At 43.7% G+C, this 25908-nt stretch overlaps 1 protein-coding gene and 1 long non-coding RNA gene across 9 annotated transcripts in view; one reads left to right on the forward strand and one right to left on the reverse strand.

Annotated features, from left to right (window-relative positions):
- SPTBN5 (spectrin beta, non-erythrocytic 5) overlaps nt 1–25908 on the forward strand; it is a 278824-nt gene that overhangs the window by 189618 nt on the left and 63298 nt on the right. For 7 of the 8 annotated variants that reach the window (XR_008848753.1, XM_056545854.1, XM_056545855.1 and 4 more), the window contains 14 exons: nt 3121–3309; nt 4170–4247; nt 8060–8232; nt 10392–10526; nt 12611–12701; nt 13620–13766; nt 15053–15190; nt 15702–15946; nt 17295–17481; nt 17582–17794; nt 17945–18144; nt 20634–20838; nt 21881–22075; nt 23802–23957. Coding sequence is in view for 7 of the 8 variants with exons in the window: in XM_056545854.1 (XP_056401829.1) it covers nt 3121–3309; nt 4170–4247; nt 8060–8232; nt 10392–10526; nt 12611–12701; nt 13620–13766; nt 15053–15190; nt 15702–15946; nt 17295–17481; nt 17582–17794; nt 17945–18144; nt 20634–20838; nt 21881–22075; nt 23802–23957 (2352 nt within the window). In the remaining variant the exon portion in view is untranslated. The remainder of the gene's footprint in view (nt 1–3120; nt 3310–4169; nt 4248–8059; nt 8233–10391; nt 10527–12610; nt 12702–13619; nt 13767–15052; nt 15191–15701; nt 15947–17294; nt 17482–17581; nt 17795–17944; nt 18145–20633; nt 20839–21880; nt 22076–23801; nt 23958–25908) is intronic. The other variant, XM_056545857.1, reaches the window with a different exon arrangement.
- The window catches only part of LOC130295269 (uncharacterized), a 39029-nt gene continuing 16443 nt past the window's right edge, over nt 3323–25908 (reverse strand). Inside the window, exon 3 of the long non-coding RNA XR_008848755.1 lies at nt 3323–3355. This is a non-coding gene — a long non-coding RNA (uncharacterized LOC130295269). The remainder of the gene's footprint in view (nt 3356–25908) is intronic.

The following is a 25908-nucleotide window of genomic DNA, read 5'->3' on the forward strand; positions in this document are numbered from 1 at the left end:
TATATGAAAAATAGTAACATTCTTCTATTTGATTTCGTTCAGGCTTTAAAGGGGTACTCCACTTCCCCAGCGTTCGGAATATTTTGTTCCGAACGCTGGTCGCGGGCTGCGGGGGTCGTGATGTCACAGCCATGCCCCTCGTGATGTCACTCCATGCCCCCTCAATGCAAGTCTATGGGAGGGGGCATGGTGGCCTCCCATAGACTTGCATTGAGGGGGTGTGACACGATGTCACGAGGGGCGTGGCCGTGTTGTCACAATCCCCGCAGCCCGCACCCAGTGTTTGGCAGGGCAGTGGAGTACCCCTTTAAAGATAATAAATAGGATAAAAGTGCATATAAAAAGAGCATTAAAATGTGAAAACATATTTTAGGTAACATGCACTCACCGATAGCATGCGCTCACCGCTGGGTTGGTGTCTAGGCGTCCATAGGTCCGGGGTCTTGGGACAGCATACCATGATGTGCTGAAGCGCTCAGATACTATGCCGGTCGTTTCACGCAACTATGCACGCAGGTGTAAATTTTTCTGCTGCTGGATCCCAGTGTTGCACGGCATATACGCTCCTACAGTGCTTTAAAGGGGTACTCCGGTGAAAAACTTTTTTTTAATCAACTGGTGCCAGAAAGTTAAACAGATTTGTAAATTACTTCTATTAAAAAATCTTAATCCTTCCTGTACTTATTAGCTTCTGAATACTACAGCGGAAATTATTTTCTTTTTGAAACACAGAGCTCTCTGCTGACATCATGACCACAGTGCTCTCTGCTGACATCTCTGTCCATTTTAGGAACTGTCCAGAGCAGCATATGTTTGCTATGGGGATTTCCTTTTACTCTGGGCAGTTCTTAAAATGGACATAGATGTCAGCAGAGAGCACTGTGGTCATGATGTCAGCAGAGAGCTCTGTGTTTCAAACGGAAAAGAATTTCCACTGCAGTATTCAGCAGCTAATAAGTACAGGAAGGATTAAGATTTTTTAATAGAAGTAATTTACAAATCTGTTTAACTTTCTGGCACCAGTTGATTTAAAAAAAAAAAAAGTTTTTCACAGGAGTACCCCTTTAAATAGCTAGTGTTTCAAGAGGTGTGCTCTCCCCTATTTCTTTCTACCTTCCTATATTTTAGGTAACTTTCTTTCTAACATGAAGTCAGTGGATTTCTTTCACCTGCAGTATTGTCATGAATTCCTTATTTGAACTCAATGGCCATGTAAGGCTCTGTTCACATTACCGTCATGGCTTTCATTCCCCAGAAGATTTTTCGAACAGATCCTGATGGATTCCAATGACTTATATATGTCACCTTGTGCAAAAAGTTTTTTTTTCCCTCTATCATACAAAACATTCAAATTTCGTAAGCAAGTAAATCACTGGCATATATAGCAGTATACAAGCAATACAAGGTCCTATATCAATCACATACCGCTATATGTTTGTAATTTACTTGCTGATTATGGGGGAGAGATTTATCAAAATCTGTCCAGAGGAAAAGTTGCCCTGTTGCCCATAGCAACCAATCAGCTCGCTTCTTTCATTTTTAGGAAGGCCTGTGAAATCTGAAACAAGCGATCTGATTGGCTGCTATGGGCAACTGGGCAACTTTTCCTCTATGCAGGTTTTGATAAATCTCTCCCTATATGCTTGGTGAAGTCGCCTGCCTGGTCTGGAACTTGTAACGAGGAATAAAAACTTTTTTTGCAATTTTTTCAAATAAGCCTGGATAAATGCACTTGCCATACTCTGCGTTGCATTTGGATTCTAGGACTGGTAAATTTTGTGTCCCCACTGTTTCTGCTGAGTGGTATTGTGTTGTAGATATTCCTTTTTATTATTATTATTATTATTATTGATAATAATTATAATGTATTATTATTATAATTTAATAATATTAATAATTTTATTATAATTATATATATATATATATATATATATATATATCATTTTATATAGCACAAACATTTTGTACTGCACTTTTGAATTCTGATAATAATGTCGCCTTGTCAAGTTTTTGGTTGGGGTACAATATTTATTTTTCACAGTAAGAAGAGTTCTGCAGACTATGTTTTTCACCATTGTGATCAATAACCTAGTCCAGAGGTCTCCAACCTGCGGACCTCCAGATGTTGCAAAACTACAACTCCCAGCATGCCCGGACAGCCGTTGGCTGTCCGGGCATGCTGAAAGTTGTAGTTTTGCAACCTCTGGAGGTCCGCAGGTTGGAGACCACTGCGGCTTTTGTCATCATCCAGACCCCCCTTTAGTTTTCTACTCACCTCCCCTTGGTGGGAAGGAAGGGTGAGCTGGTCCGGGCCATCTATGCTGCAGGGACCGTCCGGTGGGGAGGGTTAGTCGTTCCGGGCTGTCAATTTTCACTGGGAGGCCCTCTTCTCCGCTCCTAGTGAGGTTGACTAATGACGTTTCCTTGACGACGACGCACAGGGACGTCCCTGCGCATGAACGTCCCTGTGCGTTGTCGTCAAGGCAACGTCACTAGTCCGGGGCTGGGCCCGGAGCGGAGAAGAGGGCCTCCCGGTGAAATTGGACAGCCCGGATGCTGGGAGTTGTAGTTTTGCAACATCTGGAGGTCCGCAGGTTGAAGCTAACTGCGGCTTTTGTCATCATCCAGACCCCCCTTTAGTTTTCTACTCACCTCCCCTTGGTGGGAAGGAAGGGTGAGCTGGTCCGGGCCATCTATGCTGCAGGGACCGTCCGGTGGGGAGGGTTAGTCGTTCCGGGCTGTCCATTTTCACCGGGAGGCCCTCTTCCCCTGCTCCTAGTGACGTCGACTAGTGACGTTGCCTTAACGACGACGCACAGGGACGTCCCTGTGCATGAACGTCACTGTGCGTCGTCGTCAAGGCAACGTCACTAGTCCGGGGCTGGGCCCGGAGCGGAGAAGAGGGCCTCCCGGTGAAAATGGACAGCCGGATGCTGGAAGTTGTAGTTTTGCAACATCTGGAGGTTCGCAGGTTGGAGACCACTGACCTAGTCATTGGAACCACAGGAGGTCTTCATGACTCTGCAGTCAGATAGAAGCAGGTACAAGTAGCTTTAAACACATTGCTGGAAATCTGCTTCAGTAACACATCTTGTTTATTTTGGTATTCCCACATGATAGTCAGAAATAGAGGCACGGACGGAAAGGTTCAACTCGGTGAAGTCATCTGGACAGAAGCTGTCTAACTCTGGACATTATGCAGCTGATGAAATACGACTTGTTCTCTCTAATGCAGAAGGGGCCTGGGATTTGTTGATTAAATCCTGGAGAGAACAGAATGTCAAGCTACGTCAGGCTCGTGACCTACAGGTAATGCTTACTTGCAAAAGCAGGGTCATGTTATCCAAAAGAAAAGCTAGACATGACAGATTTAGAGTCTGGTGGGAGCAACACAGATATATCAATTAAATGTATTACTCTTAATAAAGCTTTCTCCGATATTGTCAATCTTTTGTTTGAAGTTTGTGGTAAAGTCCTCAGCTGAAATAAGAGATTGGGGTGGATGGGTAGCAATGGGGAATTGGGAAAGGAGTTAAAGTGGTACTCCAGGATACAAAAACTTATCTCCTATCCTAAGGATAGGGGATAAGTGTCAGATCGTGGGGGGTCAGACTGCTGGGCCCCCCACAAGCTCCTGTATGGGGCCCCAGCTCTCCTCCTGAATGGGGCGTGTTCAATCGCATGAAGCAGCGGCTGATACCACCCCTCAATGCATCTCTATGGAGCGCTGCACTCGGCAATCTCCGGCTCTTCTATAGAGCTGCATTGAGGGGGGGTGTCGGCCGTAGCTTGTACCGTGACCGAACACACTCCATTTAGGCGGCTGCGGCCCTGTATGGGAGATCACAGGGGGGCCCAGCAGTCGGGCCCCCTACGATCTGACACCTTTATCCCCTATCCTTAGCATAGGGGATACATTTTTGTACCCTGGAGTACTCCTTTAAAGGCTGGGGTTACAAGACAGAGAAGATAGGACAGTAGTGAAGCAGTCCTGTTTGGTAGTGTTGAGTGCCGACTTGGGATTGAGTACTACTCGCTTGTATGTATTGTTGATTTGTACATTTATAGGCATTCTATTATTGTATAAAACAAACAAAGTTTCCAATGTTTATGCTATATAATGCATAATGTTTCAGTCTTTGCCTCTTGTTGTTCTTTTTTTTTTACAGACATTTTTCAGCATTGTTGATCAAAGTGAAAGCTGGTTGAACAATAAAGAGGCTTTTCTGGCTAATGAAGATTTGGGGGTATGTAAAGTTAAACATATATATATATGATGTTGTGAACAGGCAGGCACCAATGTCTGCCCAACTTAAGTTGCATTTAAAGCGCCCAGTCTCTGCATATACCACAACCAGGCCTGGACTGGCCATTGGACACACCGGCCATCTATCTGCCTCCATTGCCAGTCATTTTTTTAAATTAACAAAATCTGCTAATCTGCCAGCCAGCAGTCAGACACTCTCCACCCCCCACCCCGCCCGAAAGGGGGAAACATTTTTTTAATAAATAAATGTGCTGCTTAGTCTAAAATGCCCAGGCCTATTTGGGCATGCCAGGTCCTATCCAACGCTTTGGAGACTAACACTCAAAGATTTGTTTTACATTGTTAAAGGGGTACTCCAGTGGAAATTTATTTATTTATTTTTTTTTTTAAATCAACTGGTGCCAGAAAGATAAACAGATTTGTAAATGACTTCTATTTCAAAATCTTAATTCTTCCAGGACTTATCAGCTGCTGTATACTACAGAGAAAGATTTATTTCTTTTTGAATTTCTTTTCTGTCTGACCACAGTGCTCTCTGCTGACACCTCTGTGCATGTCAGGAACTGTGCAGAGTAGGAGCAAATCCCCATAGCAAACCTCTCCTGCTCCGGACAGTTCCTGACATGGACAGAGATGTCAGCAGAGAGCACTGTGGTCAGACAGAAAAGAACTACACAACTTCCTCTGTAGTATACAGCAGCTGATAAGTACTGGAAGGATTAAGATTTTTAAACAGAAGCAATTTAAAAATCTGTTTAACTTTCTGGCAAGAGTTAATTTAAAATAAATAAAGGTTTCCACTGGAGTACCCCTTTAAGCTCTATCAGAGCGGGTGGTTTTACTCCATGAAGTTCATATGCCTTATGAGCCAAAATTTAGCTAATGCAAATAATCTTGCAGGTTATTCTATTATTAGAAGTGAAAAAGCCAGAAGACATAAGAGGGTTGTTCTAGCACAGTGGTCTCCAAACTGTGACCTCTAGATGTTGCAAAACTACAACCCCCATCATGCCCGGACAGCCAACGGCTGTCCAGACATGCTGGGAGCTGTAATTTTGAAACATCTGGAGGCATACAGTTTGGAGACCAGTGTTCTAGCAGGTCATTTTATACAATTAAGTTTAGGCTGTACGTATTTGGCCATATTATGATACCCTACAAGCTTCTACTTGTATGCATCTGCGATACAGCACCTATAGAAAAGAAATTGTTACTGTACCTCTGTATGGCTCAGATTTTATACAGAAGCACACACGTCTGATTTTGCATGACTCCAGCAGATGCCATATGTGGGATATCCTGTCTTCTGAACATTTATGTGTTTTAAACACTTTTCTTCAGACAAACAGACAAAAAAAATTGGCTTTTTAAGAAAGAGGTGTGGCTTAAGATGTGACAACTAGAAATTAGCGAACTCACAGTAAATTCGATTCGTCACAAACTTCTCAGCTCGGCAGTTGATGACTTTATCCTGCATGAATTAGTTCAGCTTTCAGGTGCTCCGGTGGGCTGGAAAAGGTGGATACAGTCCTAGGAGACTCTTTCCTAGGACTGTATCCACCTTTTCCAGCTCACCGGAGCACCTGAAAGCTGAACTAATTTATGCAGGATAAGTCATCAACTGCCGAGCCGAGAAGTTCGTGACGAATCGAATTTACTGTAAGTTCGCTCATCTCTAGTGACAACATGAAACAAAATTTTGGTGCAAAATTCTGGTAGAAATTGATAAATTTGGCACACATTTAGACCATTTTTGTAACTTTACAGCACCTATTTGTTGGCTTAAACAACCTTATCTACTAAATCTTCTAAAAAAAATAAAATGTAAAAGGCAGAAATATCGAACTGTTTAGATGAGATGAAATTGTGCCAGAGTTATTTAAGTACCTCAGTGGTTTATTACCTTTTAATGCCAGTAACGTTCTTTTATTTCTAAAATAGCGGACCATTCTAATCCACAGCAGAACTGTTATCCCCCTTTTCAGTCTGAATAGTGGGTGGTCTCGCTTTGGGGATTAAAGTGAAATATTACTATGACTGGTGAAGATATTAGTAGACGACAAAGCATAAGCCTCCCCCCCTCATAATCTGAACTTGGACAACTATTCCTGTTCCAATAAATGTGGTTTTCTACTCCACAGGCTCCAGTTTTTACTTTTTTTTTTCCATACTTTTATTTATTTATTTTTAGTTATGAAATATTTGTGCTTTATTACAAGTTTCAAAGAATAAATATCTAATACCTTATTACTGAAGTGGGCACCGCTGTCCCTAATGGTATGGGCACTTGCTCCCACAGTCCCACCCAGGGGTGTAACCAGAATCCCATGGGCCACAGGGCAAATTTTGGACTTGGATTAGGTCTAGCAATGACCTAACAAATGTTTGTCAGCTGAACGATTATTTTTGACTTGCCAAAAAACCATCGTTCATTGTCTGCAGACCTCCCCTTGTAATATGGCCTGTGTGGCTGAGGAGTGATGGAAGCAAAGGGCTGCACAAAAAATTCAGCAATCCAGTCAGTGTCTGCAGTACACTGTTTATAAACACTTCTCAAAGCACATTAAAGGGGTACTCCGGCCTTAAAGGAGTAGTCCAGTAGTGAACAAGTGGTGAACAACTTATCCCCTATCCTAAGGATAGGGGATAAGTTGCAGTTCGCAGGGGTCCGACCGCTGGGGCCCCCCGCGATCTCCTGTACGGGGCCCTGGCAGCCCGCGCGAAGGGGGCGTGTCCACCCCCGCACGAAGCGGCGGCCGACACGCTCCCCTCAATACTACTCTATGGCAGAGTCGGAGCGCTGCCTTCGGCAATCTCTGGCTCTGCTATAGCGATGTATTTGAGGGGGCGTGTCAGCCGCCGCTTCGTGCGGGGGTCGACACCCGATATCTGGCCAGAGAGCCTGGCCCCCGTACAGAGAGATCGCAGGGGGCCCCAGCGGTCGGACCCCCTGCGATCTCAAACTTATCCCCTATCCTTAGGATAGGGGATAAGTTTTTCACCACTGGACTACCCTTTTAAGACATCTTATCCCCTATCCAAAGGATAGGGGATAAGATGTCTGACTGCGGGGGTCTCGCAGCTGGGGACCCCGCAATCTTGCATTCGGCATCCACCTATTTGAGCTGCACGCCGCGGCGTGCAGCTCAAAGAGGTGGGTGCCGAATGCAAGATTGCGGGAGTCCCAAGTGGTGGGACCCCTGCGGCCAGACATCTTGTCCCCTATCCTTTGGATAGGGGATAAGATGTCTTAGGACCAGAGTACCCCTTTAAAGAAGCATTCCAACATGTTTCACAGTACCAACTGCATCGACGGGGATAGCAATTGTCAACCAACTCGTCAGAGTGAGTAAATTATCCATATATATCCCCCACTAAACCCAGCACCCTAACACTCCTGTTAACTCTACATCATGGTCGCTCCTATGGCGCACTACTAATAAACAACAAATAACCCGAGGGCATCTGCAAAATTGTCAGGAGATGGTGCTGATTTAAAACACTACACAGAGCCCCCTCCTAACATGTTTTGTCACGTAAGTGATGTCTTCAGGAATAGCAAAGCTCTTATTCCCACTGCGCAGCACATGGATGCAGGCACTGATTGGCTGAGCAGGTAGATCCTTGTGTCACGCACAGGATCAGGCAATGGAAAAGGTAGATATAGTCTTTTTTTTTTCTATTTATCAGCAGCCTGGGCACAGTTAGATTGTTTTCCCTCCACAATGCCCCTATAAGGTTGGCAAAGTTGTAAGTATAAATTCCTAAATCTGAGTTGTAATTTCCTTGTAGGACTCTGTCACTAGTGTTGAAAGCCTTCAGAACAAGCACGAGAAGTTTCAAAAGGCTCTTGATGCCCAGATTGGCAAAATTGACGAAATGGAGGCATTTGCCAAACAGCTTCTGGACAATAAACACTATGACTCCGAAACGATTGCCAACAAATGCCAGGCTGTGCTGGAGAGGTAAGAGTAAAGCAACAAGTAGCTCTAAAGGACAACCAATTGTATTTTTTTTAAGATGTAATCATTAAAGGGGTACTCCACTGGAAAACATTTTTTTTTTATCAACTGATGACAGAAAGGTAAACAGATTTGTAAATTACTTCTATTAAAATATCTTAATCCTTCTAGTACTTATCAGCTGCTGTATGCACCACAGGAAGTTATTTTCTTTTTACATTTCTTTTCCTTTCTAAATTTCCCACAATGCTCTCTGCTGACACCTCTGTCCAGGTCAGGAACTGCCCAGAGCAGGAGAGGTTTGCTATGGGGATTTGCTTCATTCCTAAAATGGATAGAGGTGTCAGCAGAGAGCACTGTGGTCAGACAGAAAGGAAAATAACTTCCTGTGGAGCAGTTTACAAATCTGTTTAACTTACTGGCACCAGTTGATTTTAAAAATAATTTCAGCGGAGTACCCCTTTAAAGTAGATATTTATTAGACTTTTTTATTTAATATTTTATTTTCACAATATGAGTTAACTTTTGGGTGATAGAGTACATATACACCAATCAGATTCAAAGTTAAAACCACCTGCCTAATATTGTGTAAAAGAGAAGCCAGATACTGTAACATGTTCTTTTAGTTCTAATCTGTTCTTGACTGTAATTTTGTATTACATTTTTTTTGTAGATTATTATGACGCTGCCACCTTATTAATTTTTATTTTAATTTAGTAATATGCTTTATGGCAGGACCCATTGACCATAGACAACAATAGACCGGGGCTGTCCCATTGGAGATTCTACTGCATATTTTCTGTGACCTTTTCAGATGTCATTCTATAGGGAGGCTGATTTATGCTGTGAATGGTGGTGGATTCAGTGTTATCTATATACTTGTATCATCTTTTGCTGTAATCTTATATATGCTGATAAAAAAAGGCATTACTGGGAAATGATCCGTACAGAACTGGAAGTCTCAGCTTTGCTTTAGACCCAGAATGGTAACTGCAAGATTTCAGGATTATTGTAAAATATAGATAGAAAAATGGAAAATTAGATAACCAAATATAAAAAAAAAAATGTTAATATATAAACCAGATTAAAACAGGTACTTTTTTGATAACACATTCCTTTAAATCCTGTAAATTGGTAGGTGTGACCTCTACATATCCAACTTGTTTCCAGCACATCCCACAGATGATCTATCAAATTGAGATCTGAAAAATTTAAAGTCAACACCTTAAGCTTTTTGTCATATTGCCCTGGCGCTGTGTGCAATGCAAGTAGCCAGTTTTTACTTTTTCTACAGTTTGTGCTGTAGTATAGACCTTGCTCATCAGTGATCCTTGGATGCTGACAACCTTGTCACTGGCGGTCGTTCCATGAAATACTTGTAGGTAATAACCACTGCATATTGGAAATACCACACCAAAACTGTCATTTTTTAGATGTTCTGACCCACTGGTATAGCAATTTGTCCCTCAGAATGCTCAGATCTTTACACTTGCCTATTTTTCCTGCTTCCAATAAATCAACTTCAAGACCTGACTGTTAACTTGCTGCTTAAAGGGATTCTGTCACCCTCGAAAAAAAAAAAAAAATGATTCTGATTAAGAATCCATAATTGTTGCATCTTCCTCCTCTTCATCTCCTGGCTAGAGCCCCGGCTCTCCCATGCACAGAGCTGTATAGACCCCCGCATGAAGCAGAAGCCAACACGCCCCCTCCATGCATCTCTATGAAAGAGCCGGAGATCGGAGACATCGTTTGTGTATCTCCGGCTCTCCCATAGAGATACATGGAAGGGGCATGATGACCCCCGCACGAAGCGGAGATCACTCTGAGCTCCATAGAGCATGCTTATAAGCCATTCAAAGGGTCTGGAGATGCTCAATGCATCTATGTTCATAGGGCTTACTGTAAGCAATTTCAACAAATTCTGTTACAAACAGCTCAGGACTAAATCTACATAGTACAGCTCATGTACTAAAAATAAAAATGTATAATCAGTAAATAGAAACAAGTTAGAAAAAAAAGAACATGTATCAGTATCTGTCTCTAATCAGTAGAAAACAATTCAGGCACACATTTACAAAAAATGACTCCTTACCACAAGAAAGGTCTTGCCATTAGGTTTCTCACTTCCCTGCAATCTGCTGTCCACTACCTGTTTTTAGGGGAAATCTGTCTCTAGTAACAGCTAGATCAGGACAAAACACAGGATGTAGAATGGAGTTTCATGTGTGCTATGAACAGGAAAGGATGTGTACCTGCAGGCTGAGCACAAGGACGATCGCCACTGTTCTTCAAAGGTAAATTAAGGTCCTCTCTCATCTCCCACCACCCATGAAGCTCACGTCAGCTGTCCCTTGTGTAAATAGCAGTGCACCTTCTGCTGGAGGTTCACAGTGCTGCAGTGGAATCACTTCCTTCTTTTAGCTTTTGAAAAGTGGCAGCAAATATAGCAGTGCTTAGTGTAACCCTTTCCTTACTGTGATACTCATGCTGCTGTTTTTTCCCCTTTCTGTCCACATAATCTCTTATACACCCAGTACATCAGTAATCCCCTCATCCTTATGTGTTATCTATAGTACTGCACTGTTTAGTACAGGGCAATTTCTCCAGCACTATGTCATGGCATAGAAGAGAGGAATATATGCTTTGATTGGTCAGATAAGTCAGAGAAAAGAAGCTTAACAGCAGCAGTGACCGCATTAAAATCAACTTGTCACCACTTTGAAGGGTTAATATAACAATCATTCATGTTTTTTAAAATCGTGGTGTAAAAAAGATGCAAATTTTTGCAAAACACTGGAAAAGTCACACATTTTTGCCTAAATAAGTGATTGGTCCAAATATTTTTGGGAGTTTGGAGTGTTAAAATAAAGTCCTGACCCCCATGAAAATGTATTAAGAAATTAGTCACTACGTAATGTTTAACATGTTTAGATAAAAAAAACAAAATAGTATTTAAGGCTGGATATTCAAAATCATAGCAATGCAAATTGTTTCTTTATGCTGCTGCAGCAGTGAAATTCACTTCTAGAGTAGCTGGCACAAAGCCCAGATGCAACCTTTAAGACATGACCATTTATTTCATCTGAAATCCAGCTGTTTCAGCATTGTACAGCTACTGTAAAATATTTTTTATTTAATGGGGTTATCCAGTGGAGTTAATTTGTCACTGTCCCAAGGCTACCTACAAAAATAATAATCAGTTTTACTCACCTTCAGCTACTCCTTCGTAGCTCAGGGATTCGGGCGCCACATCTTTGGCCGTTCTTCGCTGAAAGTCTGCTTCAGTGGAGCCGGCTGGAGCTGTAGACGTGATGTCACAGCGCTGTTCCACCATTCAGTGGCCTGCAGTGGTGTCCCGCCTCGGCCAGTGATTGGTGAGCAGCATTGTCAGTTCCCCAGCTGCAGACTCTATGCTCTGCAGCTCATGGAAAAGCTGTATCACTGTCCATGTACGGGGTGCCCCAATAACAGAGCTACAAGAAAGCGGTGGAAGGTGAGTTAAAGTGTTTATTATTTTTGTAGGGAGCCTGAAAACAATAGTAAATTAACTGTTTCTATTGGACAATCCTTTTAATGTAGTACTATGTAGTGATGTATCTTCCACTTGGCTGACAAGGCCTAGGAACTCCCCGCACTCGGTTCACCCTATGGCCGTTGCTATCATTCCCCTCCCCCAGTATTTCTCACTAGCAAGCCGAGCTTTCTATGCAGTCTAAGGCAGCACAAAACAAAAATATACCACTGAGAGTATGGAAATACATATCTTATATCCATCATATATGCCATAAATGTCATGGCAGATGTCCCACCTCTGGGACTGGTATCTGCCTCGAGATTGAGGCCCCCCTGGTTTGCTGGCGCCATTGGAGTTAGATTGGAAGCAAAAAAAGAACTCTCTGGTCTTTATTATATAGTTTTGTAACTACAATGTTTATGAGTCTTTGATCTCCCTTGATCTTGAAATTAGTGCAGGTCCTGCAGATTCCCCTAATGTATGTCATACAGTGGTATATAACACCACAGGCACTTTTTGTTTAGAAAAAGAACAAAACTATAATCATTTATGAATAATAATAAGCTAAATGTATAATACATACCAGGCAATGTACATTCTGCCTCTGTATGGACTAATGCAGCAAACTGCAAATCAAAGTAAACCCTAATGTATTGTGACGTAATGTAATCATTTTGAATACAGACTTTTACATTATTGATATTAAGTGCTGCAAACTGTTTTTTCTTTTTAGGAAAATCAGAATAATGTATTTAAATGACCTATAATAGAGTAAAATGGCAATACAGTACCTCAATTTTTTCTTCTGGGTTGGGCATCACTTGTTTCATTGGATTTTTACAATATTGTATTTTTTCACATCAGGAAAAAGAAACTCCTGAACTTGTCTGAGGCTCGAAAGAAGAAACTTGAGGAGTCCAAACAGCTGCAGAAATTTCTGAAGAGCTCGTATGAGGTCTGGTCATGTAGAAAGCTAGTAATGAGAATGCCCAATAATGTGTAAACCTCACTGGGGTCCTGGGCCTCCCGTATTATAGAAGTATGACCAGATATGTAATTTATCTTTATGCCCATATCTCCAGCTCAATTGTATTGGTCTATTGTAGAAAAGGCATTTTCCATTTCCATTCAGACTCTTATTAATAAGCACAAGCCTGCTCCTTTTTTCCCCCAAGGGAGATATACTGCCATGAGAGGTGTCTGGCACCAGTTTATTCTCCTTTCCCCATTGAGAACACATGCTTGCTCAGCCAAGCTAAGTGTGCATATCTGGGGAGGGGGGAGAAAACAACAGCTGTTGGCTGAACAAGTATTTGACCAAGGCCGGTTCTACCTATAGGCAAAATAGGCAGCCGCCTAGAGCGCCCTTTTGATGCCACTCTGCCCGCTGCATGAAAGTTAGTAGCCAGAATCCAAAGCACCCGCCCAGCCAGCACCACCGTTGCAACCCCCCCTCCCCCTCGGTACCATAATAATCTGCATTCTTCAGCCTGCTGGAGGAGGGCAGTGCCATCTCCGAGGCCAGACAAGCAGGTCCTGACATTGTGCGCGCTTCCATACAGCCGCCCCATGAGGAGGAGGTTTGTTACAGTGTTTCACCCCAGTAGTAAGATGGGGCGTGTCAAAAGGTAGAGCCAATGGCCGGCAAACTTAGCTTTTGCCTAGGGTGACAAAAATCCTTGCACCAGCCCTGTATTTGACCAACAGCTATCTAATGTGTATAGCCAACCTTAATAAACAGGTACGCAAGAAACGGGTGAATGATTAAAGACTTTACAGAACCGTTCACAATTACTTCTAGTTATGGGTCATGTAGGTGGAATTGTTCTTCATGAAATAACCAAATATATGTCATCTCTGTATCTCATGCTAGGTGGGTGCCTGGATGCTTGAGAAGAGCAGTATTGCCGGGGATGAAAGCTGGAGAGACCCCAGTAACCTTCAGACCAAACTGCAGAAACATCAAACATTTGAGGCAGAGATCAAAACAAACCGCAACCGGCTGGACAGCATAAGAGCTGTAAGGAAACCATACAAGTCATTTGTGTGTCCATTAAAGAATACACATTTTTTCACAGCACTATTTTTTGTCTCACTTGTTCTAGTATTGATATTGTATTAGAATTGTTACGATAAACAAAATGATTCTGGTAAGCCAATAAGTGCGGCCTCCTATAGAATGTGTGTGTTGAGGAGAATTAAAGATTTCCTGGTTTGTGCATAAAAAAAAATGTAAGTTACTAGTCGAAATGGATGAAAGGGGTACTCCGCTGCTCAGTGTTTGGAACAAAAGGTTCCGAATGCTTAGAGCCGGCGCCGGGAACTCGTGACCTCATAGCCCTGCCCCTTCATGACGTCATGCCCGCCCCCTCAATGCAAGTCTATGGGAGAGGGCGTGACAGCCATCACGCCCCATCCCCTCAATGCAAGTTTATGGGAGGGGGCGTGACGGCTGTCCAGATTAGCCGGAACTGTCCAGATTAGAAGAAAATCCCCATAGCAAACCTCTTCTACTCTGTGCAGTTCCCGAGACAAGCAGAGATGTCAGCAGAGAGCACAGTTGCCAGACAGAAAAGAACAACTCAACTTCAGTAGCTGATAATTATTGGAAGGATTAAGTTTTTTTTATAGAAGTAATTTACAAATCTGGGGGTTGTAGAAACAGAATCCGGCACTGCTGTATTTGCAGCAATTAGCAAAGCTGCCAGGTGGATATCCGAAGCGACACAACTACTCCATATGGTGCTCAGTCCAAATGAAGCAAGTATATCCAACAATCCAAGCAATAAGAAAAGAGAACGGCACTCACCCAGGATAGTAGCTTCAAAAATTATTTTATTCTATGAACACGGTGGCGGTGTCAGACAGGTGCAAGGGCAGGAACGCCGAGGGCCTCAGCGTTCAGGTAACAGCTGTGTCGTACTCCATGATGGTCTGACGAAGTACGGAAGTACGACACAGCTGTTACCTGAACGCTGGGGCCCTCGGCGTTCCTGCCCTTGCACCTGTCTGACACCGCCACCGTGTTGATAGAATAAAATCATTTTTGAATTTACAAATCTGTTTAACTTTCTGGAGCCAGTTGATATATTAAAAAAAAAAAAAGTATTTCCGTATGGACTCTGCTGCAGGGGAACGTCCATGCAGAATCCTTTCATTCTGACAGTAGGTTTAAACTAATTATAAACAACTGAAAACTTTTCGATAGAAATCAAATATGGCTCACAAATGCATATTTACAAGACAAATTTGTTCTTTTTGCATATCTTGTACACACCCTTTACGCAATGGTCTTTCATTTTGCAGGATGGGGAGAAGATGTTGCGAGCGGCCCATTATGCTTCTGATATCATCCAAGCAAGACTTGATGAAATGGAGGAACTCTGGACTGAGCTGCTTGAAAAATGTGCTGAGAAGGGAAAGAAACTTCACGCTGCCTATAAGGTGACATTATAATCTTAAAGGGGTAGTCCAGTGGTGAAAAACTTATCCCCTATCCTAAGGATAGGGGATAAGTTTGAGATCGCGGGGGTCCGACCGCTGGGGGCCCCTGCGATCTCTCTGTACGGGGCCCCGGCTCACCGCCGAGATAGCGGGTGTCGACCCCCGCACGAGGCGGCGGCCGACACGCCCCCTCAATACATCTCAATGGCAGAGCCGGAGATTGCCGAAGGCAGCGCTTCGGCTCTGCCATAGAGATGTATTGAGGGGGCGTGTCGGCCGCCGCCTCGTGCGGAGGTCGACACGCCCCCTTCCCGCGGGCTGTCGGGGCTCTGTACAGGAGATCGCAGGGGGCCCCGCGATCTGCAACTTATCCCCTATCCTTAGGATAGGGGATAAGTTGCTCACCACTGAGTCACCACTGGACTACTCCTTTAACTACATTGCGAAGTTCCTGTCTTTTTATCATAATGCCATGAATTAAAGTAGGTCTCTGCTGGGTCTTGTCATTCAGGCTCTGCAATTTCAGAGAAGTTTAGAGGACACTGAAAAGTGGCTGGACCAGATAGAATCCAGGCTGGACTCTGCTAATAAAGGTAAAGATCTCATGACACTCGAGAAACTTGGCGAGCTTGAAGAAGACATCACTAGCCACGGAGAGAGACTCCTAGGTCTGGCAGATAAAACCCGTGAATTCCGACAGGAGGGTCATTTCCTGGCAGATGAAATAGAAGACAGAGTTCGGATTCTAGTTCACAGGTTTGTCATCTGTGTCACGAACTTATGTTGTTTGTCTCTGTTTGTTTGGACTGTGTGTTATTTTTAGAATGAAAATATCAATGATGGCAATAGTAAAACATGGAGGGCATGTTATTAAAAATTAAAACCCCCATGGGGCTAATTTGTTTCTTAAGAAATTAAATTGAGATTAAAGGAAATACAAATGGAAAACAATTAATGTATATACTCGAGTATAAGCCGAGTTTTTCAGCATGATTTTTCGTGCTGAAAACGCCCCCCTCGGCTTATACTCGAGTAAACTCTCCGCCTGTCAATTCCTTTCAGTAGTCTTCAACCTGCGGACCTCCAGATGTTGCAAAACTACAACTCCCAGCATGCCCGGACAGCCATCGGCTGTCCGGGCATGCTGGGAGTTGTAGTTTTGAAACATCTGGAGGTCCACAGGTTGAAGACCACTGCGGCCTTCGTCATCATCCAGACCCCCCTTTAGTTTTCTACTCACCTCCCCTCGGTGGGAAAGAAGGATGAGCTGGTCCGGGCCATCTATGCTGCAGGGACCGTCCGGTGGGGAGGATTAGTCGTTCCGGGCTGTCCATTTTCACCGGGAGGCCCTCTTCTCCGCTCCTTGTGACATTGACTAGACAACGATGCACAGGGACGTCCCTGTGCTTCGTCGTCAAGGCAACATCACTAGTCCAGGGCCGGGCCTGGAGTGAAGAAGAGGGCCTCCCGGTGAAAATGGACAGCCCAGAACCACTAAACCTCCCCACCGGACGGTCCCTGCAGCATAGATGGCCCGGACCAGCTCACCCTTCCTTCCCACCGAGGGGAGGTGAGTAGAAAACTAAAGGGGGGGTCTGGATGATGACGAAGGCCGCAGTGGTCTTCAACCTGCAGACCTCCAGATGTTTCAAAACTACAACAGCCCGATGGCTGTCCGGGCATGCTGGGAGTTGTAGTTTTGCAACTTCTGGAGGTCCGCAGGTTGAAAACCACTTAAGGGATTGACAGGCGGTGATGATGAAGGGGGGGATGATGACGACGAGGGGGATGACGACGAGGGGGATGACGACGAGGGGGATGACAGGGGTGATGATGACAGGGGTCTGGATGATGACGGGGGGGGATGATGTATTTCCAACCCTAGGCTTATAGTTGAGTCAATAACTTTTCCTGGGTTTTTGGGGTGAAATTAGGGGCCTTGGCTTATATTCGGGTCGGCTTATACTCGAGTATATACGGTAGATCATTGCTTTAAATAGGTGGTAACTGGTTGCTAAGGGCTGGCATGTAAAATATATTTTTTTGTTCATGAAGTTTGAAACCTGATTTTACATTCATAAATTGTTGGAATTATTTTTGCTAGGTACAAGAGCCTGAATGAACCATTGCAGGAGTGCAGAGCAGCTCTAGAAGGCAGGAAGTTATTAGATCAGTTTTTCCGGGACATTGATGATGAACTGTCATGGATCGAAGACAAGATGCCACTTGCCTCATCTAAGGAGTGCGGCCAGTCACTAACCACTGCCCAGGCGTTACTAGAGAAGCACCAGGTAACAGAAGCTAAACACTGCAAAAGACATTTCTTGTACTTGTGTTGTTCAAAGGTTGGATTGTTCTTTAAAAATAATAATGGCACATTTTGCTTGTCAGAATTTAGAAAATGAAATCAGCAGTCGAGAAGCATTGACTAAAGCTGTCTTGGGCACTGGAAGGAAATTGGTAAGGGGAAACCATTTTGCTAGCCAAGAGATTGACAATCGATTGCACCAGCTGGAAGTGGCTGTAGAAACTTTAAAAGCTGAAGCAGAAAGGAGACTGAAGAGGTTAACCCAGGCCTGTGAAGCCCAGCAGTTTTTGACTGAGGTGAGTTTTGGGAAATGTCAAACTATAGGTTGTGAATAGTCTTCCAAGGCTCCATTCTCCATTTGTCAGACCTTCTTGCAGTGACACGAGCAGCTATAACTATTTAAAGTCCATTGCACTCTCTAAGCTGTATTCATTCATGACCATCAGCTTTTAGAAGCGGAATCATGGATGGCAGAGAGGGGAATTATAATCAAGTCATCGGACAATGGAAAAAATGAAGAATCCACTCAAGCACTATTGCGGAAATTAGATACCACCATACGGGATCTTGAAGGCTTCTCTGCAAGAATTAACAAGCTTAAAGACACTGGAAGAAGCCTGGAGAGTGACAGCGAAAATCCAGAGAGGTAAAACAAATTTGTCTAAAAGATTACATTTATAAACAGACATGTAGAAACCTAGAAAAATCTCTAGCATTTAGGAGCTTCATATGGGAACTGGGATTCCTACTTTTCTTCAATTCTAATAACATAAAAGGTCACAGTGTAGAGCTGCAGGTTTTAACCTTTGTCTCAGGAAAGATTGTGTTTCACATGCTCGGCAGCACACAGTACAGTGTCCAGTAGATAGGGGAACTGAGCAATTAAGCTGATAAATTCTGCGAGTAATTAAAGTACTTCCTTGAGAGGGACATGCTTGCATCTTTAAAAAGAGACAATGGCCCTGATTTATCACTCATCCTGAAACCCTAATTATCTGTTTTTTCCCATAACAACCAATCACAGCTCAACTTTCATATCTTAACGAGCTCTTGTAAAGTGAAAGTTGAGCTGTGATTGGTTGCTGTGGGAAAAACCAGACAATAAGGGTTTCAGGCTGATTGATAAATAAGGGTTAATGTCTCTGACAGTTAAAAGTTATGATGGGAACTGTAGTCCTTTACACTGGTGATCCCACCCACACCACACCCTGGCAGCATCAAACTAAAAAGAGCTGAAGATAAAAAAAAAAATATTTGTTTCTTAGCTTTCGCTTCTTCTTTGTTTCTTAGCTTTAGTGGCATTAACTGTGATCAGTCTGCTATTTAAAGTATCATGCAAGAAAACGTATCCCCTATACAAAGGATAGGCCTTAAGTTTTAGATCGCTGTAACACCATGATCTACTGCACAGGGGCTTGGCTCACCCCGGGAATGGAGTGTATAGACCCCCACACTAAGGTCCCAGCGGTCGGACCCCCCACTATGTTAAACCTGTCCCCTATCCTTTGAATAATGTTGCATGATATATCTCCTTTAATGGACAATGAAAAGTTTATGTAAAAAAATCCAAAAAAAGAAACATGCATACACCTACATTACGTTCATTTGACATGTTGTCCATACTGCATTAGTCAGATATACAGTACAAATGACAGTAATGCTTTAAAGTGGTTATTTGTGCTTTGTACTGTTGTCAATTACTGATGGCTGGGGCCCCAACCAATTACGAGTGATGTCATAACAATATGCCAGAATACACCTTTAACCCCTTGCCCCAAATGGACGTGAATGTACGTCCATTGCGGGCTCCCGAGGTATGACGTGCGCATCATACCTGGTGGGTCCCGGGTTGCTATAAGCAATCAGGACCACGGGTAATGCTGGACATCGCCGATCGGGCTGATGTCTGGCATTAACCCTTTAGATGCCACGATCAAAGTTGATTGCGGCATCTGAAAGAGGTTAATTTAACTCCCGGCTAGCTCAACGGGCTGATCGGGACTGCCACGGCGAAACCGCGGCATCCGGATCAACTGAGAGGACAGAGAAAGGTCTCTTACCTTCTTTCCTGCAGTCCAATCGCTGATTCACTGCTCCGTGCCTGAGATCCAGGCAGGAGCAGTGGAGCGCCAATAACACTGATCAATGCAATGCTATGGCATAGCATTGAACAGTGCTAGCAATCAAGCTATTGCATGTTGTAGTCCCCTATGGGGGTTATAACATTGCAAAAAAAAAAAAAAAGTTATAAATGTGATTTAACCCCTTCCCTAATAAAAGTTTGAATCACCCCCTTTTCCCATAACCCCCCCCCCCCCCCAAAAAAAAAACATGTGTTTAAATATGTGGTATCGCCATGTACGGAAATGTCTGAACTATAAAAATATATATTAAATTAAACCGCATGGTCAATGGCGTACACGAAGAAAAAATTCCAAAGTCCAAAATAGCTTATTTTTGGTAACTTTTTATACCATTAAAAAAAATGTATAAAAAGTGATCAAAAAGTTAGAGCAAAACAAAAATGGTACTGATAAAAATTTCAGATTACGGCACAAAAAATGAGCCCTTATACATCCCCATATGCGGAAAAAAAAAAAAAGTTATAGGGGTCAGAATAGGAAATTTTTAAACGTATTCATTTTTATGCATATAGATATAATTTGCGACCGTATGGACCTACAAAATAAATATAAGCTGTCAATTTTACCAAAAACTGCACTACGTAGAAACGGAAGCCGCTCAAATTTACAAAATGCCTTTTTTTTTTTTTAAATTTTGTCCCACAAAGAATTTTCTTCTTGTTTTGCCGTAGATTTTGTGGTGAAATTATTAATGGTATTACAAAGTAAAATTGTTGGAGCAAAGATCAAGCCCTCATATGGGTCTGTAGGTGGAGCATTTAAAGTGTTAAGATTTTTAGAAGGTTAGGAGGAAAAAACAAAAGTGCAAAAATGAAAAATTGACAAAGAGGGAAGGGGTTAAGTGTGCTGTAGCTCTGCCCATATTGTGCCATGCTGTCTGGTTAGGCTGAATTATTTAGCAAGATGACAATTTGTTCTCATGTAAGTATTTAGGAGTACTGATATTCAGCTTAAATCACCTACTAAAGTACCTTATATATTTTGCTTTTAGTTCTATAGTGATCCCAAAACTGCAAGCAGTTCTGGAGGAATACCACTCCCTGCTGGAGAAAGCTGAGCTGCGCAGAGGTCAGTTACAGGAGCAATATCAGCTGTTCCAGTATCTAAAAGAAGCGGATACCATAGAGGCCTGGCTGCTCAGCAAGAAGACTGCAGCTGAATCTGATGACTTTGGACAAGATCTGGAAGGCATCAAGGTAATGGATCACGTATTAACAACCTGCTGGAATCATTGTGTAAGATAATGGCCCATATTTATCAATCAGCCTAAATTGTCTGTTTTTTCCCATAGCATCCAATCACAGCTCAACTTTCATATCTTAAAGTGTACATGTCGTTAACACAATTTTTTGTATAATGTAGATAATAACATTATATGTATATTTGTAATATACATTGGTTAAAAAAATTGTATATTTGTGGGTAAAAAATGCTGTCCCTGCAGCTATTGCATGTTTGTCTCTGCGAGAAGTCCAAAGTGAGGGCAGGACAAGCAGGGCTCTGTGCAGGCTCCTGGCTTGTCAATCATCCTCATGTGTAAGCCCATAGCATGTCACAGAGCCTCACTGCACAGAGTCCTGCTTGTCCTCAGTGTACAGAGCCCTGCTTGTCCTCAGTGTACAGAGCCCTGCTTGTCCTCAGTGTACAGAGCCCTGCTTGTCCTCAGTGTACAGAGCCCTGCTTGTCCTCAGTGTACAGAGCCCTGCTTGTCCTCAGTGTACAGAGCCCTGCTTGTCCTCAGTGTACAGAGCCCTGCTTGTCCTCAGCGTACAGAGCCCTGCTTGTCCTCAGCGTACAGAGCCCTGCTTGTCCTCAGCGTACAGAGCCCTGCTTGTCCTCAGCGTACAGAGCCCTGCTTGTCCTCAGCGTACAGAGCCCTGCTTGTCCTCAGCGTACAGAGCCCTGCTTGTCCTCAGCGTACAGAGCCCTGCTTGTCCTCAGCGTACAGAGCCCTGCTTGTCCTCAGCGTACAGAGCCCTGCTTGTCCTCAGCGTACAGAGCCCTGCTTGTCATCAGCGTACAGAGCCCTGCTTGTCATCAGTGCACAGAGCCCTGCTTGTCCTCAGTGCACAGAGCCCTGCTTGTCCTCAGTGCACAGAGCCCCGCTTGTCCTCAGCGTACAGAGCCCCGCTTGTCCTCAGCGTACAGAGCCCTGCTTGTCATCAGCGTACAGAGCCCTGCTTGTCATCGCCCTGCTTCTGATTTGCTGGTTATATCTTATGTTTTTTCTCTCCTCAGGTGTTAGAGAAACAGTTTGAGAACTTTGTGAAGGAAGTAGAGCTACTGGGTAAAAGCAAAGTATTGTCTCTACATGAACTGGCATCAGGCCTCCTGGAAGAGTCTCATAGCCAGGCTGAAGGAATAAAGAAGAAAATAGAGGAGGTGAACAGCACGTGGGATGCCCTCTGCCGATCAATTGAAAACCGGGCTAAGGTATGTGCTGGACCTTTACCAGAAAATTCTATAAACCTTTTAGCCACAGGTTAGGTTATAACAGATATCATTCTATTAGCACAGTATTTCTGTTACGCCGAGCGCTCCGGGTCCCTGCTCCTCCCCGGAGCACTCGCGGCGTCCCTCTCTCTGCAGCGCCCCGGTCAGACCCGCTGACCGGGAGCGCTGCACTGACATTGCCGGCGGGGATGCGATTCACATAGCGGGACGCGCCCGCTCGCTCATCGCATCCCAAGTCACTCACTTGGTCCCCGGCTGTCATGTTCTGGCGTGCGCGGCTCCGCTCTCTAGGGTGCGCGCGTTCCAGCTCTTTGAGATTTAAAGGGCCAGTGCACCAATGATTGCTGCCTGGCCCAATCAGCCTAATTAGCTTCCACCTGCTCCCTGGCTATATTACCTCACTTCCCCTGCACTTCCTTGCCGGATCTTGTTGCCCTTGTGCCAGTGAAAGCCTTTCCTTGTGTGTTCCTAGCTTGTGTTCCAGACCTCCTGCCATTGCCCCTGACTACGATCCTTGCTGCCTGCCCTGACCTTCTGCTACGTCCGACCCTGCTCTTGCCTTATCCCTTGTACCGCGCTTATCTCAGCAGTCAGAGAGGTTGAGCCGTTGCCGGTGGATACGACCTGGTTGCTACCGCCGCTGCAAGACCATCCCGCTTTGCGGCGGGCTCTGGTGAATACCAGTAGCAACTTAGAACCGGTCCGCCGGCACGGTCCACGCCAATCCCTCTCTGACACAGAGGATCCACCTCCTGCCTGCCGAATCCTAACAATTTCCCAACCAGGGTGCCTCCAGCTGTTGCAGAACTACAACTCCCAGCATGCGCGGACAGCCAACGGCTGTCCGGGCATGCTGTGAGTTGTAGTTTTGCAACAGCTGGAGGCACCCTGGTTGGGAAATACTGTATTAGCATGTTCCCGGCAGTCAGAGCTGCTAGTTGGTTTTCTGCTTACATGATTAAAGGGTACCTCCGGTGAAAAACATATTTTTTTTTAATTAACTGTTGCCAGGAAGTTAAACAGATTTGTAAATTACTTGTATTAAAAAATCTTTACAGCTGTATGATACAGAGGAAATTCTTTTCTTTTTTAATTTCTTTTTTTGTCTTGACCACAGTGCTCTCTGCTGACACCTCTGTCCGTGTCAGGAACTGTCCAGAGCAGCATAGGTTTGCAATGGGGATTTTTTCCTGCTCTGGAAAGTTCCTGATACGGACAGAGGTGTCAGCAGAGAGCACTGTGGACAAGACAAAAAAGAAGTTCAAAAAGAAAAGAATTTCCTCTGTAACAAACAGCTGCTAAAAAGTACTGGAAGGGTAAAGATTTTTTAATAGAAGTAATTTACAAATCTGTTTCATTTTCTGTCACCAGTTGATTAAAAAAAAAAAAATTAATAATAATAATATGTTTTCCACCGGAGTACCCCTTTAACAATGTCTGCTCCAATATATTAGTCCTCTTGCAACACAAAAAACCACCTACAGCAATCAATGAATATGGGCATTAGTGCAGCGTGTAATCTTTATTAGCCATACATTGTGGTGTATAGACAGAGTAAATAAATGTATGATATTACAGACTTGTGTGCTGTAGAAGAAATCTACCCCTCTAGTGTGTGTATAGTTTGGAGGTGGTGTTACATGTCAGAACTGATATTACAAGTGTTCTTCTGCTCAAATTCTGATCTGTTCTCATTTATTTTTAGATCCTGGGTAAGGCCCACCAGGTCCATCAGTTCGATCATGATGTGGATGAATTACTTAGCTGGATACAAGAGAAGGAGGTCACAGTGAACACGGATGACTATGGTTATGACCTTGCAGGGGTGCAGACTTTGCTAAGCCAACATGAGGGTTTTGAAGTGAGTGACTTTTAAATACAATTCTACATTTAGACATTTAGGGGGAGATTTATCAAGCTGTTCCTGCCATTTTTTTCGGCTGTAAAAGGCGCAATTTGCGCAAATTTTTTTGCCGTTTTTTGAATAGTGAAGTTTTTGGAAAAACTGCCTGTGGGTTGCAGGGCTGTGCAGTTGCCAATGCAGTGGATAGTATTTATTAACTGCACCTAAAAATACGCAAATATTTTGCGCAACAGTGTTAAAAACACTGCAAATGTAGACCATGACCAACTTGGCTTAAAGGAAAACTGTCAGCTTTCTCCCCCGCACTAATCAGCGGTACTGGATGATAGTGCGGGGTACGCTGATCAGTTTGATGTTTACCGTGCCCAGATCTGCCACGCCGTTCGGCCGTAATCTTCTATTTTCGGGATATGCTAATTAGGTGCTAACTGGCACTCTGATGTCAGCGTTTCTGGCCGCAGCGCCGCCCAGCTCATCAATATTCCTCCCCTCCCTCTTCTCCCTGCTCTGTAATGAAGAGAGAAGGGGAGGAATATTGATGAGCTGGGCGGCGCTGTGGCCAGAAACACTGATGTCAGAGTGCCAGTTAGCCCAGACGGTGCCAGTTAGCACCTAATTAGTATATACCGAAAATAGAAGATTACGGCCGAACGGCGCGGCGGATCCAGGCACGGTTTACAAGCTGTGATACTTGCCAAAGGGGGCAGTACAGGGCAGTACAGGATATTAACTCTGCAGGGTGCCCAAACTTTTGCAGACGCCATTTTTTTGTTTTCTGTTATTTTGAAAGTGTAAATGATGGAAATAAATTCTAACTTTTGTTGACATATTATAAGAATGTCTAATCTGTAATTTGATGCCTTTTGGAGATTTTTCCATCTTTCCTTGGCTTCTTTAAGCACATTAATACAAATTTTTACCTGGGGTGCCAAAACTTTTGATCTCCACTGTACAGTTGCCCTCCCTCGTAATACTGTAAATCATTTTGTATAGATGCAGATCAAATATTAACATTTATGGTTTCTTATCCATACCAGCTGTTGTAGGTTGGTTAATCTTGAAGTTATTTTAAATCTAAAATCAGTAGTGCACCAAACATGTACACAACCACATTCCAATATATTAAACAGTACCTGTCACCAAACTAAACTTTTAACATATTGTTTCTCATGTAATTATAAGACACTTTGCTATTTACTTGCTGTTAAAATTCTCAACCTTTATTTGTTTTTAATGTGATTGAAAAAACAGCCACTAGGTGGCTCTGTTCTGTTCCCTGTGCAAGTCAAACAGTTAGTTTGGTCTCCTCCTGGTCAGGATGTCCATGCAGGCCTTGGTGAGGCACAGCTCTCACAGGCTTCAGTGACATTGCGCCTGCTGGGAACACCCACTTTCTCCTGCTGGGAGCTCATACAATGTGAGTAAGGGGAAAGGTATGATACACAGCTTCTTAAAGCTCGGAAAATGTTTTAAGGGCAGGAGGAGTGTTAGGAGTAGTTAGGGAATATAATCTGAATTAGTTTAGAAAATATGGTTTGATGACAGGTTCTCTTTAAAGAAACAGTAAGCTGTTGCTCTGGTACAGTGTCTTCTGAAGCCCAGCGCTGTGTGGAACCCAGAACTGCTCACCACTGCTGCCATCTTGAAAGACAAGTGGTGGCTGCCTTTTATCCTCTGCTCTTTGAAGGCATGATGGCTGTTGCTCATGCCCAGAGGATTGCTGTATTGCAGGAGATTATAGGATTTGGTGAGATCTGACATTTCCAGGATCTGTCAGTACCTACGGTGAGTTTTCTACAGTGTTAGGAGTCCAGTTATTGTGCAGCTTACTAAAAAGCAAAAGCCTATTAGTAACTGAGAGCCATGCCAGGTCCTGCACCACTTTTTACTTTAAAAACTTCTCCACTAGGCTAGGGGTCTCTCTAGCAATCCTGTCAGCAAGCATTCA

The sequence above is a fragment of the Hyla sarda genome, chromosome 11 (genome assembly GCF_029499605.1).
Source record: "Hyla sarda isolate aHylSar1 chromosome 11, aHylSar1.hap1, whole genome shotgun sequence".
NCBI lineage: Eukaryota > Metazoa > Chordata > Amphibia > Anura > Hylidae > Hyla > Hyla sarda.